The sequence below is a fragment of the Triturus cristatus genome, chromosome 7 (genome assembly GCF_964204655.1).
Source record: "Triturus cristatus chromosome 7, aTriCri1.1, whole genome shotgun sequence".
Taxonomy (NCBI): Eukaryota; Metazoa; Chordata; class Amphibia; order Caudata; family Salamandridae; genus Triturus; species Triturus cristatus.
In genome coordinates this window covers 1,770,300,853-1,770,317,490 of record NC_140590.1, presented here as the reverse complement: position 1 = coordinate 1,770,317,490, position 16,638 = coordinate 1,770,300,853, and the positions used below count along the sequence as shown (strand labels likewise).

The 16,638-nt window shown below is 46.7% G+C and overlaps 1 protein-coding gene across 1 annotated transcript in view; it reads right to left on the bottom strand.

Moving 5' to 3' along the window:
• Positions 1-7,022: 7,022 nt before the first annotated feature.
• Positions 7,023-16,638, bottom strand: part of LOC146813037 (uncharacterized) — a 165,537-nt gene continuing 155,921 nt past the window's right edge. The window contains exons 5-6 of the mRNA XM_085615251.1: positions 9,158-9,318; positions 7,023-7,127 (exon numbers count right to left, since the gene is read on the bottom strand). Coding sequence (XP_085471377.1) covers positions 7,023-7,127; positions 9,158-9,318 — 266 coding nt within the window. The remainder of the gene's footprint in view (positions 7,128-9,157; positions 9,319-16,638) is intronic.

Below are 16,638 nucleotides of genomic sequence, written 5' to 3'. Positions count from 1 at the left end.
AGGACTGGAGTTACAGATCAGAAACTTTTCCTTCTCTTGTAGGGGATTTTCATTTATAGTCATAAGCACTGAATAGAATGTCAAGCCCATACCCACTGAGAGCAGTGGAGGGGACAGAGCATGAACCGTGATGTTCAAGCAGAGATTTTAGTGGCAAGCCTGACCTACTTTAGCCTCTGTCTAGCATCAGAGTCTAGGCGGTAATGCTTTGTGAATGTATGAATAGATTTTCAAGAGGCAGCTTTACAAATTTCTGGAATAGGTTTGTTCCAACATAAAGCAGCAGTAGCTGACCTATCCCTAGTGGAGTGTGTTTTAAGGTTATGTGAGAGTGTTTTGGTAGCTTTTTGATAGCACATTAGGATACAATGAACTATTCAACAGGAAATGGATTACTTATAGGTGACTAAACCTGTACAGACTGCACCATAGTTGAAAAACAATTGGTTCAATGTGCAGCTATCCCATGTTTTGTCCTGATAGAATTGCAAAATTCTCATCATTTTCAGGGAATCAAGAGTTCTATTTGCTGGAGTGGAGGGATTTAGAATATGGGTAATGAGATAGTCTGATAGACATGAAAGTCAGAAATAACCTTAGGGAGGAGGTTAGGGCGAGTTCTCAGAACCACTATGCTAGAGTGAAAAACAATATATGGTTCATGAGAGTATAGAGCTTGGCTCTAACCCTGCAGGCAGATGTGATCGCCACAAGGAGAACGGTCTACCAAGATAGATGTTGGAGAGATGCCTTGTGTATGGGCCAGACAGGGTCCTGAATAAGGCGTACAAGGACTACAGTAAGTTCCCCTGTAGGGGAAGCGCACCCTTTAGGAGGGAAACCCTTCTTCAACCCCTTTAGAAAATCCTTTAAGATGGGACTTCTGAAAAAAATAGGTATTTGAAGAACCCTTTTCTATATGCAATAAAAGCTGCTAGGTGAACCTTTATAGGGGAAAATTGCAAGCCAGATTGTACCAATTGCAGTAAGTATGGAACAATGACATTTTCCTAGAAAGGTGCAGGGTCCACGTTCTTAGATGATCATATGCATAATCTTTCATTTGAAGGCATAAACGGGACCTGTGGAAGGCCGCCTAGCATCTTCAAGGATGTCCATGTAGTCGTGCAGCAGATTCAATTGTCCATACTGCACTAGCTCAGGAGCCAGCTGTTAATTATAAGAAGAGAGATTGGAGTGTCCCATTTGGCCTCTGAACTTTTGATCTGCATGGCTGTTTGAACGGAAGAACGGGAGAACAAGGCCCTTTAACCTCCATTGACGTTGCCACTCCTGATGTATTAGGATCATCTTGAGTGGGGCAATTCGATGAGGACTGTCGAGATCAGATGAATCCGCTGAAAAGTGAAGAGAAATTTACCCGACCAGTTGATCCATGGGGCATTTCCTATTGTCCGTGGTTGGTAGTACCTCGAGGAGAAGCTTTGGCATTTTCTGTTGTCTGTAGTGGCGCAGAAGTCAATGGCCGAAGTTCCCGAGCATTGGAAGATGATTTGGACGATATCGTCGTTTAAGACCCCCTCATGGTTCTCTTGCAGGAATCTGCTGAGAGCCTGCCTGAGCATTCTGTACACCTGGAAGGTGAGCTGCTGTGATCGTGAGGTCCCTTGCTAAAAGTAATTTTAAATTGTCAGGTCATCCTGCGACAAGGGCCTGGACCTTGTCACTCCCTGCTTATTGAGGTAGTACATGGTTTTTATATAGTCCACTTGAACAAGCAGGCAGTGGGATCTGAAAGATGGATGAAACTCCTTCAGAGCTAGATGTACTGCGTGCAGCTCGAGGAGGTATGTTGATTCCCTCTGCGCCCACTTGCCTTGGATTTGGAAGTGTTCTATGTGAGCTCCCTATTCCAGTAGTGAGGTAGCCATGATATCGTTTGAGGTGGAATCTTCTGGTGAAATGGCATACATCGAAGTAGGTTGGTTGAAAAGCACCACCATTTGAGGGACAGCTTAGCGTGAGGGGACAATTGTAACTCCTGTTTTCTCAAATGCCTGCCAGTTGGATCCGCTAGACATTTCTGCAGAGGACGCCTTTGGAGATGGGCATTCAGGGTGAGAAAGATGCAGGAGGCTATTGAGCGTAGGAGCAAGGACACAGTTCTCACCGTTGGATGAGAGGCTTTCATGAGAACCTGACACTTCCTAAGGATATATAACGCTTTTACTTTTAAAGGACACATTCTTGGCTGTAATGTGTCAATGGAGGCACCCAGATAGGGTAGAGTCTGGACAGGGAGAGGTGTTGATTTGTTATGGTTGAATGAAGACCAAACCTTTGGAGGTAACTGCAAGTTCAGTTGTAATAAAGCTGAGCATCTTGAGGAGTGGATGCTTTGATTAGCCAATCTTCCAAGTATGGGTAACCAGATATTTTGCGTCTCCGGAGATGGGCCGCAGCTACTAGCATGCACTTGGAGAATGTCTTGATTGATATCTTCAGGGCAAATAGAACTACTTGGTACTGATAATGGTCTTACTGAATTTTAGGAGAAACGTCAATCATATGCTTTTGTAGCTGGTTCCAGGTTGAAAATTGAGAGATGGTGCCCCCTACTGGAGATAGTAACAGAAGAGAGGGAACAAAATGTTAATGGCTTAGTGCCTATTGTCTGTTTACCCCCGCTCGATACTACAGAGGTGTAGGAAAGTGGGTTTCTGTTGCAGTAACCCCCACCCCACTTTTTGCCAGACTACTGATGCACTTTTGACTTGAGATACCCTGGGTCCCTGCCAATCAAGTTCCAAGGGCCTGTGTTTTTCCCCAAAACTAACCCAATTGGCCTCTCTGGCCACAGGCCTGCCCCTAGTAAATGGTACCACAGGTACCCAGGGCACTGTGACCAGGGAAAACCTCTAAGGGCTGCAGCACTGATTGTGCCACCCTTAGAGTCCCTGCACCTTTACACACACACACACACACTGCCTTTGCAGGCTGCGTGTTTTGGTGCACAACAAAGTGAAGAGTCGACATGGGACACATCCCTGTGTGCCATGCCTACAAACCCACTTCCCTGGCATAGATCAGTCACCCCTCTAACTGGGTGTACTATACCAGTAGTGAGGGTACAGGTGCATGAGCCCTGTACCCCTAGAGTGGCTAAGTCCATTCTTAGACATTGTAAGTGCAGTGTTGCCATTAAGAGTATATGGTGCTGGGATTTCGTCATTACGAACTCAGCAGCACCATAATGGCTACACTGAAAACTGAGAAGTTCCAACTTCTCAACACATTAAACCCACACTGATGCCAGTGTGGGATTTAATGTAAAATGCACACAGAGGGCATCTTAGAGATGCCCCCTGTAAAACGACATACCACTAGTGTCTTGGCTGAGTGGCTGCTTTCAGCTGCCACTACCAGACTCATTTTGGACCCCTGGGTCGAGAGCCTGCTTCTCTCTGGGGCCTGAAACAATGCACATCCTGGGATGTGGTGCCAAGCCTCCTCCCCCAGGATGGGCAGGGTTCACAAAGGGGAAGCTTCAAAGGCTTGCCGGCTTTGTGAGCTTCCCCAGGCAACTTGCTGCTTTCAGCAACTGGTCCCCACTGGTTCTGGCCCCCACTTTGGGCAGGAGAACCGGCGGGAAAAACAAGGGGGGAAGTGAGGTGAGCCCATCTCTGCCAACGACACACCTCAGGTGGGGGCAGCGAGGTGAAGCACAACCCTCATACCCCGCCAACTTGCAGATGGGGGGACTCAGTCAACCATGGAAAGGCTTATGTCCCCTTCCCACAGGAGGGTGGCATAATAGGGGGTGTACCCACCCCAGGGAAGGGACACATTAGTCCTAACATTTTTACCTACCTGTAATGCCCCTAAATCTAGTATTTAGGGGCAACCATGAACCTTGCTTCCTCAGACAAGAAGAAACTACAAGAGAAGAAGAAGTAGGACTGAACAGCCTTGCAGAAGCTAACAAGTGGAAGACGCCCACTGACTTGGCCCCAGCCCTCCCGGCCTGTGTACAACTCAAACCTGCTCCTGCGAAAACCCGGTGTGTCCTACAGCCAGCAACCTCGAAAACCCCGAACGATCTAATGGCCTTCAACCTCTAAGACTGTGTCTACCGTGAACACTGGATTTGTTGATCTGCAACCTCTGGTTCCGGCCGTACACCACGGATCCGCCCCACTCTGCACCCACCGTCCATGGCACAAGCTCAAGTGGGCACCACGAGGAGGTCCCCATGAGAACCAGCGATCCCTGACCTGCCTCAAGCCTCCAGCCGAAGCCTGCAGCCTAAATCCGGAAGGTCCCCCCAAACGGGACCAGGAGCAGGTAAGAAGATCTGACCCCAAAAGGCACTCCCTGCACCCGATGCCCCATGGCCTTGGGTAGCCAAACCGACAGTGCCTAACCAACCCCCAACTTTCCAACTTACCTCCCGAAGTGGTGGTCGCATCCAGAAGACCTTCGTCCCCAAGCCTGCAGTGCCTTTGCAAACCGGCGGTTCCCCATTGCAAACAACAGGGTGCCCGACGTCGAAAGAGCACCCTGCACCCGGCTGCCATAGTGCTACTGAGGGTGCACCTTTGGTGCTACTTTGTTTCCCCATTTGCCCTGAGCTAAAGTCTAGGAGCTTTGCTCCCACAACCAAGTGGCCTGCTCGCCAGCAGCCAACAACCGGAGGCCCCCTATCCCCCATTGGATAACACTGGGCCTCAGCACTCTGGACCTGGCCGCCCTAGTGCTGCTGAGGGTGCAACTAGAGTGCATACTTGACCCTGGGGGACCCCTGAGTCTACCCCCAGCACCCCAACTCCCACTGCCAAATATTTACCTCAAAAACACTATTTTCCTCCACAGGATAACATTGACTGTTTTTCTTGGAAAAGTTTGAAAAACCTAAAGAAATTCTTCAAAATGGTACTATTTAACCAAAACGATTTTACTTACCTGTTAACAGGAAATGTTCCAGAGTAGTATCCAATTATACTACTCTGATTAGGAAAAGTAATCTAAAAAGTTACTTACCTGGTATTTTACTGAAACGCCCATTCAAGTCAATGTACTGTATTTATAAAATATTACATTTCTCTCCAACCATACTGTAAGTCAAAACAAAGTGCATATACAATTACAATTCAAAAATGTTACAAACTGCATTACTACTGTAAAGTATTTTTTGCTGACTTGTGCCAGGCTTGCTTGGTTCTAGAAAATAAAATAACTAAAAGAATATTTTTTATACAGAAACAATTGGTCTGAAGTTCAGGCTTTGGGTGTGTGAATTCATTTGCTGACTGAGTGTGTACAAAAAATGCTTAACACTGTCCTCTGATACTGCCGTACTGCTCGACCACACTACCACAAATAGAGAGTGAGCTGTTATCTAACTTTACCGCTGCCTACCTTTGGGGTTCCACTGGACTCTGTGCACACTATACCTCACTTTGACATAGTATATACAGTGCCAGCTTTAACAAGAGGGAAATTAACCATCTGAGGATAAAACTGGCGCTGGTAAGCTTGAATGAACGTTTTTGTTCCATGGGCTTTCCCAGACTGAGCGCCATTCGAATCTCCATTTATATATTCTATGCGCGGCATCTTGTTGCTGAAGAGGGAAAATCCTAAATCTGATGTGTCGAGTATAGTCTGCTGAAACTCTGGAGTAGGAGCCCTAAGACGGAGCCAAGAATGTCTTCGGAAGGCGATGCCTCTGCAGGGAACATTGGACAAATCAGTTGCCGCATTGATGACCTTATTAAGCACTTTGAATCCTATATTAACTATTTGTAGGAAGACTGTCCATTGGCCCCTTAGAAGATCATTCTCCAACTTCTCAGTAGATTACCAGAGCACGGCTTCGGAGGAGAGCTGTACTTGTATTTTTCATGGTCGTTGTCACCGTGGTTGATGGTCAATATGATCCATGAGACCGAAATTTTGGAGCGGAGGACAAGAGAATCCCGCTCGGGAGAAACAGATATAGCTCAGGCAAGAATGTAACACAATACCCATGCTGGCTTGAGATGACCGTTACTAGAGGATGTAGTGGTCACAACGCTGACCATGGTATGTTGAGCATCACTGCACCTTTTTCCAGAACCATCTTTAAGGAGAAGCACCTTGAAATATTACTGAAGCCAAAGACAACAAGACTGACATCTGTAATGCCATCCACCTAAGAAAAGCGAGAAGGTGGAAAGTCCGATAGAGTTTGCGTATATCTCACTGTAGATATGGAGAAAGTATCATGATTGACGCCTAGATCATGTGCGTGATTTTGCTTTGATCAAGACACATGACTTTGGAGGAAAAAATGCCTGTAAGACGTGATGGCACAGAAAATGTTTTTTTTTTTTGGGGGGGGGGAGCGCTTCCAGGCAGTATTGAAACTGGAAAGGCACTGAAAACAGATGGTAGAGGCAGAGGAGGTGGAGTAACAGTTTTTAATGCCATTGACATCAGCTCTTACTGGCACCTAGATGTGACATGCTCCTCGACGTTGACCTCCTGTAACAATGCCTCAACATCAATATGTCTCAACGTCTGTATTCTTTCGCCTCAGCGCTAACCCATTCCTCGAAGTCAACTCAGACTATGACGTTGATGGTCATGACGTCGATGCCCATGACATAGATGCTCATGACATAGTGCTGATGCTCTTGACGTTAAAGCCCTGGACGTTGATGGTTATGACGAAGACACTCGATGTTGAAAATCTCGAATCCGATGCTCTCGATGCTGATGAGCTTGCTGTCAATGCCCTCGATGTTGACATCGATCCCCTCAACTTTGACCGGAAACAATGCTGTTTTTGGGCTGAAAGCCTCAGTTTGGACCTTCCACGTCATTTAGAAGTAATTAGTAGAGCCTGGTGGAAGACTGGCCCTCTCCTTGCTCTTCATAAGTAAACTGCCGAGCCCTGGTAGAGGATTGACCCTCTCCTCACTTTGCAGTCCTTCCTTCAGATGGTGTTTGCTTCTAGCTTTTCTTCAGAGTACGCTAGAAATGTTTTTGGATGCTAACAATCTTCAGGGAGATGCTGCCTAGAAGGCAAAGTCTTGCTCCCGCAGGCAGGTTATTTGGTCAAATAAAAAAACAGCATTTTCTTTGACAAAAGAACACAATTGTCTGTTAAAAGAAGGCAGAAACTGCAAGGAAGAGGTGAAAAACGTCAAATGGAGTTGTTGAATCCAAAACAACAACAAAGATAACAAAACACTGTTTTTTTAAGAGCCCAAAAAAGGCTGAGCTTAGTGCTCTGGGATGCTGTCAGCAGGAGCCGGAAAAAATAACTCAAGCAACTTCCACCTGCTAAGCATGATGGGATATTGGTGGTCTCTTGGTTCTTAAAGGTGCAGTTTCTTTTTTAGCCAGCTAATGATAGCCTATGAGGCTACTCTGTCCTGCTCTCCTTCATCCCCACCATGAAAAAGGGTTTGTAAGGGGGATTTAAGTTGTTTGCAAATCCTCTTTAATTGTCTTCATTTATTTTATTCTGGGCCTTTTTTGTCTTCATGGTGAATAATTTGGCCATTGTAGTTTAGGTATAAAGGCTGCATAATCTGTTTCTTTCTTAAGTGCCTTTGCAGGCCTTCCTCAAAAAAGGCAAACGTCTGCACTTAAGAAGATATATTGAAGTGCTCTGGGGTACCCACACGTGGGCAGGACTTTTCAGTGCTTATGACTATAAGTGGAAATCCCCTACGCGTGAAGATGCTTTTAGATATATACTTGCCGAAAAACATTATTTTTGGAAAGAAATGTTTTATCTTTGAACAGAGTGGCCTGGGCAGTCACACACAGACAAAAATAAATATAAATTGGCGTATGGGTATTAATTAAGCAACCATGAAAGAGAACCAAGAGATGAGCAATGCAGCAAATGAAAATAGATGGAAACTTGATATACACCGAGGACCAGGGGATGCTCTTTACTGCCTCACTGAGGGCCTGATTACGAGTCAGGCAGAACAGTATCGTCAGCTGAGATACTTCGCTGCCTGTTCACAAAGGGCCAGCTGTTTCTGCACCTGTTTTCCCGGAGTGCGAGATCACTAGAAATTCTAGCTGGTAAAATCTCAAGAGACTTTGGCTGCAATAGCAGCCAATCTACATTTCCCACTCCACCTTGTCTTTCTTTTACAGCAAGGGCAGAGCACTCAGAGCTGCCCTCTGCCAGAAGTAATAATCCCTTACCCTCCCTACTATGCCAACCCCACCCTTCCTCCACCCACCCTCTACAGAGGTTATTTTTTCCGTCTACCAACTGCTTTGAGCAGGTGGTAATAGGAAGCATTAAACCTCACAACATTGGAAATGCTTTGCAGTTTTATGCCCAGTAGATCTGAGACAACATCGTTATTCACCCATTCCATGGGCTTTAACTCATATAGATATAAACAATTATAGTAATCTCTGTATATGTTTACGAATAACTCGTTATCAATCGTGGTCTTAACTTCAGAAGGCAAACAAAACTGCTTGTTTGACTATACCTAGATGACTACCAACTGAAAAACAAAAGACCTAGGCAAAGAAACAATTTTTCCCCTACCTCTCACTTGGTATGAAGTTGTTTGCAATGACATCAGACTGATATGCACCATTTACAAATGAAAAAAAACACATTATGTATTTATGTGCACACATAGGATAAGATAAATGATTAGGGCAATGTTAACGTTTGTGACACGTTACTCCAAAGATCATATTTCTAAACACCGAGCCCCTCTCATATCAAACATACCGAAGTTCTTTGCTTTTTAACAACTAGCACAGATGTGCAATACTCTAAATAAGGAAGGCAGTGATGTGTGAACCTCTTTAATCTCTAGACAAGCCATTCTGCTGGGTTTCAAGATAGATGGAAAGAATGGAATGACCACTGTGGCCAGAGAAAATGTGTGCAGGTTTCCTTTGACACATCAATGCCACTCTGCATTGGTGCACACTGTCATAGATTCTGTTCACTACTATAAAGACACTGAGCAATAGTGTACGCTAAAACCAGTTCCCTTGCTGGTCGCAGTGTATAGACAATTCTCCAAGAAGGCTGAATAGTTTCAACAATTCCAATACAAATGTTTACCACTGCCACATATTGATTAACAGTACCTATTTGATGAACATATTTGCCACTGGAATTCTTTTACCTAAAATGTTGCTTTCCACAGCTTACCATATCCTTAGGTTCAAGGATTATTGCAAGTAGAGCATCATGTAAGGAACAAAAAATATTACTCAATTGCCGGGTTTTATTTTCATTCGAAAAGTAGTAGCATTTGGCATCATACATCAACCATCTATTTGGACACACAAATCTGTTAGCAAGCCTCCTTCCTGAAATAAAAGAGACAAAAGAAAAGCGCAGTAAAATTCTCCAGCTTTTTATCACTCCTTTATAACCGAGATGACATTCTTGTAAGGTTAAAGCAATTATTTCAAGGAGTTTAGTAATACAAAACTGAGGTCCTATGAAGTCTTATAAAATTTCCATTCAGCTGTTTTCATAAATGTTTTAAAGAATTTGGTACTTTTTCTGTCTACAATCCTTCCGGTTTTTAAACCAAGCAAAAATTGCAGGTGACGTTTGTTGGTTACTGTCCCTCATATTTCCTGTGTCATGTGATATATGCCAATATATGCATCTATCCACAGGCACTGAGAAAGAGGGACAACAAATTTGTTATGATCTCATTGAAGGAGATGTCCAACACTCCATCAAAAACCAGATCTGAGACTGATTCTTGATTGAAACCAAGGTCTTGCTCTAAAACATGGGGGAGGGGGGGAGGGGGGGAGGGGGGGGGGGGTAAACGTACAAAAGACTGAGCTTGTGCTAACATGAACTGAGCTTACGTTTTCTTCCATCTTGAACTGATGTTGCAGCATACCGCTTAATTAATGTTGTTGCTGTTTCCCAGGTCTAAATGAAGAATTGTAAGCTTTTCACTTAGAGACAGTGCGTGGTTCTTGAGGTTTCTCACCACGCTGTAACTAACCAAGGACATCGCAACTGTCTCGGACTACTGTTTATACAATGTGCCAATTACAGTGCTTGAATAAACTGTGAGAGTGGGTGAATTCAATGCAACAGTATTATGAGAGAATCTTCAAATGTATTCTGTAGTTAAATGTTTCTTCTTGCTTGTTCGTCATTGGTGCATATCCTGTAATCCATGTACTTGGGTAGTAATGTATTACATTTTTTGTCTAAATTCCTTTAGAACAAGTTACTTACCTTCGGTAACACAATATCTGGTAGAGACAATATCTAACTGCAGATTCCTTACCTTTGAATTCCCCAGGCATCAGGCTGGATCCAGAAACCTTTGCTCAAGCACTACCCCTTGCCCGCAACATCGGGTTGCTCCAGTTGGCTGCATGTGACATCGGTTATTACATCACAGTCACCTATAGAGGCACCAACAAGGCATGCGGACGTTTTATGTTTTCCACGCCAGAAGAGCAGAGCTATGACTACATTGACCCAAACGTGTGCCAAACTACGGCCCTGAAAAGGGCTAACCCCAACAAGATCAGTCCACAAAGTGGTAAGGCATGGGTGGGTCTGTAAACAATCTGCAACTAGATATTGTCTCTACCAGATTATGGGCTACTGAAGGTAAGTAACTAGTTCATCGGATAGAGACTTCTAGCTGGAGATTCATTGCCTTTGAATTAGATACCCAAGCAATACCCTCCTGGCGGTCGGCTGCAGACTGATTCAACACAATAGAATGTCCTGCAGGACCGGACTGGCAAACTGCCCGTCCCTGCGGATCGAGTGTTCAGGCAGAAGTAATTAGCAAATTTGTGGAAAGATGCCCACGTTGCTGCCTGACAGATGCCCAGGACTGGGAAACCCCAAGCCAAGGCAGTAGTCACAGCCTTTTCCGTGGTGGAATAGGCTCTTAATATCTCAGGGGGCTGCTAATTAGCTAGGGCATAGCAGATCTTAATGTAGAGACAGACCCAGTAATACATGGCCCTTTTCTGCACTACCCAAACCTTCTCAGCTCACATGTACCCCACAAAGAGTTGGTTGTCCACACGGAACTCTTTGTGTGGTCAAGGCAGAACGACATCGCTCTAATTGGGTCCAGATGGTGGAGTGCTTAGAGGGAAGCAGGGGAGCAAAGAAGTTGGGCAGAGTGATTGATTGACCCAGATGAAATGGGATCACCACCTTCGGCAAGAATGAAGCATGGGTGCGAAGCCCCACTTTATCTAGAAAGGACAGGGAAATAGAAGCGTACAAGATAGAGCATGCAACTCACTCACCCTTCGGGCAGATGTTATTGCCACCAGAAAGGCTGTCTTTATGCTAAGCAGCCGGAGGGGACAGTTATACAGAGGTTTGAAAGGAGTGCACATAAGAAAAGTGAGGACCAAATTAAGGCCCCACTATGGCATAACAGAGGCATGGCTGGAAACAAGTAAGACAGCCATTTCAAGAACCAATTTACAATTGGAGACCTAAAAAGAGAGGGTTGGGCTGGCAGCCCCAAAAAATAAGATAGAGCAGAACGATAACCCTTAAGAGAACCCAAAGCAGAGCACTGCTGGGCAAGGGTAAGAATGAACAGAAGAAGAGTAGAAAAAAAGCAGGAAGAGGGTCAATAGACCTTTCTGTATAGTATAATGCAAACTTTTGCCAACGGGAGGTGTATACCGCCTTAGTGGAGGGACTCCTGGCAGCCAAAATAATGTTGCAAAATTTGGGAGGAAGGTCAAAAGCCATCAACTGCCGCCACTCAATCTCCACGCATAGAGACGAAGAGTTGACAGGTTCGGATGGAGCACTCTCCCTTGGTGCTGGGACAGAAGATCCTCCAGAAGGCGCAGCCTGATCGGAGAATCGATGCTCATTTTCAGATGCTCTGGATAACAGACTCTCCATGCACAGTCTGGAGCCACAAGATCGACTTGGGCCCGGTCGCTCCTGATTTTCTTCAGAACCCTGGATAGAAGTGGTATGGGCGGAAAAGCATACAGCAGGCCTGAGCTCCACTCACGAGAAAAGCATTGCCGAGCGATAGCTGCTCTGGTAACTCCTGTGCACAGTATTCTGGATACTGCGGGTTCTCTTCGAAGGTGTATGGATCTAACAAAGGTTCTTCCCGCTGCTGAAAGAGACCTTGTGCCACCTTCGACTGGAGATGCCATCCCTGAACCGCTAGTGTTTTACGGCTGAGTTTGTCTGCCCTAGCGCCCGGAGAACCTGCAAGGTGCCGAACCACTTGGGTCATGCCCTACTGTTCCTGCCATGTCCAGAGGTTCAGGACCCCTTGAAAAAGGGTTCATGACCCCACTCTACCCTGCTTGTTGCAATACCACATGGCGGTGGTGTTGTTCATGAACACCTGCATTAACCTACCCTTGAGAGAGGGAAGTAATGCCTTCAAAGCCAAACAAATCGCTCAAAGCTCCAACAAACTGATGTGGAGCCCCAACTCCGTCAGAGACCAGTGTTCCCTGATCTCCACCTCTCCCAGATGGCCGGCACATCCCAGAAGAAATACATCTGTCACAACTGTAAGATCTGGTAGGAAAAGGGAGAGGGGTCTGCCACTGACCCATTTGCAGTTTGCCATGCACCACTGCAGATCTCTTGCAGTTCCCTCCGAGATCTGGATCAAGTTGGAGAGATTTCCCTGACTCTGCACACACTGGAACTTCATGTCCAACTGCAGAGCCTGCATACAGCACCTGCCATGCTTTACTGTCGGACCAGGAGTCTCTGGATAAGCCTGCACCCAGCGTGATTCCACAGGAACGAATATGTGTTCCTCACACTCCCAGAAAACAGTGTCTGGAGGAATAGTGAAAGACTCACTCACAGGTAACTGTCTTCTAAGAGTTGGGGGAATGATTCATAGAGTGGCCACCACTCTTCCCCAGCTTGAGGAACAGGTAGCGCTCGTGGAGACGGACAGGATACAAAAGAAAGCTGTAAAGAATACAAAGTCCTATTAACACTAATTCTCATGTGGCTAATACCCCAAAAAGCAGTGATCATGCATGTCAAGTTCAAGCAAAACAGGAATCCACTTACCAGCTCACTCCTCAAACAGCTTCCTTAATGTAGAGGTGTAGGAGTTACCGTCACTCCCCTGGAAGCTGTCGGGGCTGGAGTCTTAGGCCACACTTCGGCAAAAAATAACATAAAGGTAGTCCGTTCTAGAACCAATAGAGAGCTGCTCTTATGTTGAAGAGATACAAAAATAATGAATGTTCTCCCAGTCGGGGAAGATAACTGGAGTCCTGATTGTAAAGAAAAAAGGGGTTCCTCTGAGAATCAGAAACAAATCAGGAATGGAAAAAAAAAAGGGCGAGCGTGCTTTGTGAAGTCTAAAAATGCAGAGCACAAGTGAGGACAAAACAACTGTGTGCATCGGAAAAACGCCTCAAACTGAAGCAATCTGCTATCGGATTCGGGATGCGGCAGCGCAAGGGGAAGGAGAGGGTTTATACCGCCCAAGAGGCTAAGGGAACTGTGGCTAATGGAGGCAAGCGCTGCGGAATGGAGGCCTCGGAAAAAAGGACCCCGCTTTTCCTCGGCTCAGTGTCAGAAACCAGCTGAGTAGAAGCGCGTTGGAAAAGGAACACAAAAGCAGGCTGGAATCTTGGCGGCAACAAAGGGAAAAAGTCACTCACTGAATCGGCAGGCAACAATGTGACCTGGATACAAACGCGGATAGTATGCAGAAAACAAGGTTTCAGGATTCAGGCAGCTGGCGAACAAAGGGGGCGTGGTCACGTGATCGGAACAGTAAGCCAAGCAACAACTTGTTTCAGATGAGTCATTTTACATGAGGGAGGGGCTGTGTCAAAGGATACGCTGGAATGCTCCCCTTTGGTAGTAGTAAGGGATTGTCTACAAAGAGTAGACCTGCTGAAGTTGACATGCACTAACACAATGCCTGCCTCCGGTCCCAAGATATGAAGCACGAGGCCTGAGCTCTGACACTTTACCAACAGGATGCAGAAGGCCATGAGGCCCAACAGCCTCATTGTAAAACTCACCAAAATCCACGATAGAGGCTGAGACATCGGAATCATAACTTGAATATTCTGGACTCGCTACTCAGATGATGAGCCTGAAACTACAATGTGTCCAGAACAGAAATGGAGCAACTGAGAAGGAGTCAGGTGTGACTTCGGCATGTTGAACCCCAGAAAATGCAGGAGGTTTGCCGTAGCATGAAGGTGGGAGACGATAGCCTGGGGCGAGGACGCCTTTAACAGCCAGTCGTCAAGGTAGGGAAAGACTGAAACCCCTATCCTGCGCTGATGAGCTGTGACCACCACCATCACCTTGGTGAACACCTGAGGGGCACTGGTAAGGCCAAAGTTGAGCACGGTAAACTGATAGTGCTCGAGGCCTACCTTGAACCGCACCTAACGCCTGTGGCCTGGCATGATGGGGTCATGAAAATATGCATCCCGCCATCCGGAAGATCCAATGGTACCATTCAGTCTTCTTGATATAGGGCAGACAAGACCTGAGCTAATGTAAGCATCTTGAACTTCTCTTCTTGAGGGAGAGTTTGACGATCCTAAGATTTAAAATTGGCCGTCGTCCTTTGTTCTTCTTCGGAATCAGAAAGTAGTGGGAATAACAGCCACTGCCTACTTCTTAAACCGGGACTCACTCTCGATAGCTCCCTCGGCCAGGAAAGCTGTAACTTCCTCTTCGAGCAATTTTAAATGATCCTCCGCCAGCCATTCTTGGTTTGGTGGAATAGGAGGAAAAAAAGAAAGGAAAGGCAGAGAACAGTCCTGATGTTATGGACCTCCAGTGAGAGAGATGATGATGATGGATTCTCCCACCAACTGGAGTGGTGTTGTCTTGCAGAGTTAGACTAGTAGTTCTTGGAGGCTGCGGCTGCTGATAGCTGGTTGGCCAACAACTTCCAGCCTCCATTTCTAAGACAGAATGAACTGTATTCACGTCCCTGCACAACTTGGGAAGTCTGTGCAGGACAGTGGCTGGAATAGGGCTGACATGACTGGAATCCCCTTCCATTGCCACGAAAGTGGCAAAAGCTAGACTGGCCTCGAGGTGTAGAAGAGAGGCCCATGGAATTGGCCGTAGCACGAGAGTCCTTGAACCGTTCTAGTTCTGAGTCTGCCTTGTCCCTAATAAGACGGGATCCATCAAAAGGCATGTCTATCAAATTAGCCTGGACATAGCCCGAGAAGCCAGACATTCTAAGTCAGGAGTGGCACCGCAAGGCCAACGTCGATAAAATTGCTCCGCCCAGCGAATCAGCCATGTCAAGGACACACCTTATGGCGAATTTTACTGCATCTCTCGAGTTCCTAACAGCCTGAGAGAGCACAGTCCAGGCATCTGGGACTTGTGGCAGCACTTGGGCAACCATCTCCCGAAGGGAGTGGGAAAAACAGTCCAATAAGCATGCAGTATTCACCAACCGCAATGTCAGACTGGAGGAAGAAAACATCTTCTTACAAAGTGATTCTAGCCGCTTGGATTTACTATCCGGAGGGGCAGAAGGAGGTAGAAGCCTGCACCACCAAGCTTTCAGGGGTGGGGTGTTGGCTAAGGAACTTGGGGTCACCCAGAGCTGGATGATGGCGGAGATCAAATGCACTATTCAGAGGAGCCCCTGTGCTAGGCTTGGACCACGTGCCTAGAAGGACATTGGTTAGTGCCTCATTGAAGGGCAATAGGGGTTCAGAGGTGGAGTGCTTCAGTCAGGAGATTAGCCCTGAGCTGCACAGAGGGCAACTCCAGTCCAGGACCTCGCACTGCCCTCTTCACCACCATGGCATAAAATGCCCCATCCTCCGAAGCCTCAGTAGGCCGAGAGAGCATGCCAGTATCTGGGGAAGTGTCCAGTCCACTGGCTTTTCCATGTTCCCCATACAACTTCCTGGTGTTCAAAGGGGGCCATAGACCCCTCCTGTACTCTCCAGTGACTAACACATCATCAAAATGTTCAAGTGACAACTTAGAACTGCTAGGTTCTACCAGCGCCAGAATCGGCATCAAGCGACACCGTTCCGACTCTGTGTAGTCAGGGATGAGGACAGGGCTTGAGCAGCTGTTGGCCCCGAAGGCATCACATTCGGGTCTGATGCCGGGGAAGGTCGCAGTGGAAAGACCGGCGATGTCCTGGATCGGATTCCAGAGGCCTCACCGGTGCCAACTACGTTGAATCCAGTGTTGCCTATTCTGACCCCGCCGGCCTGAAGGCTCATGAGAGGGGTTGGCCCACTTAAATACGCAGCACATCAGCACATGGCCTTGTAAAACTCTTTAATTTGAGCGGGGGTTGCTCTGGCGCCCGGAAAGAGAGGGAGGCGCAAAATCGACCCTGGCTCCGGCTCCACAGAATCATGCCTAGAGCATAGGTGCTCCTTTCCTGGTTTGTCGATGAACAACAGTCAAGGAAAAGAAGAAGTCCAAGTGGACTTCTTCTTTGCCGATGTGTTGTCCATGGTTCTGTGGAGCCGGAGCCAGGGTCGATTTTGCGCCTCCCTCTCTTTCTGGGTGCCAGAGCAACCCCGTGTCCCGATGAACTTGAGTGGGAGGAAGAGGACTTGGGGCTCCGGGAGCAGTCTCGCAACCTCCTCTTCTCCGATCGCGACTGGGATCTTCACAGAGTCTCACTGGATGGTGTCAGCTGC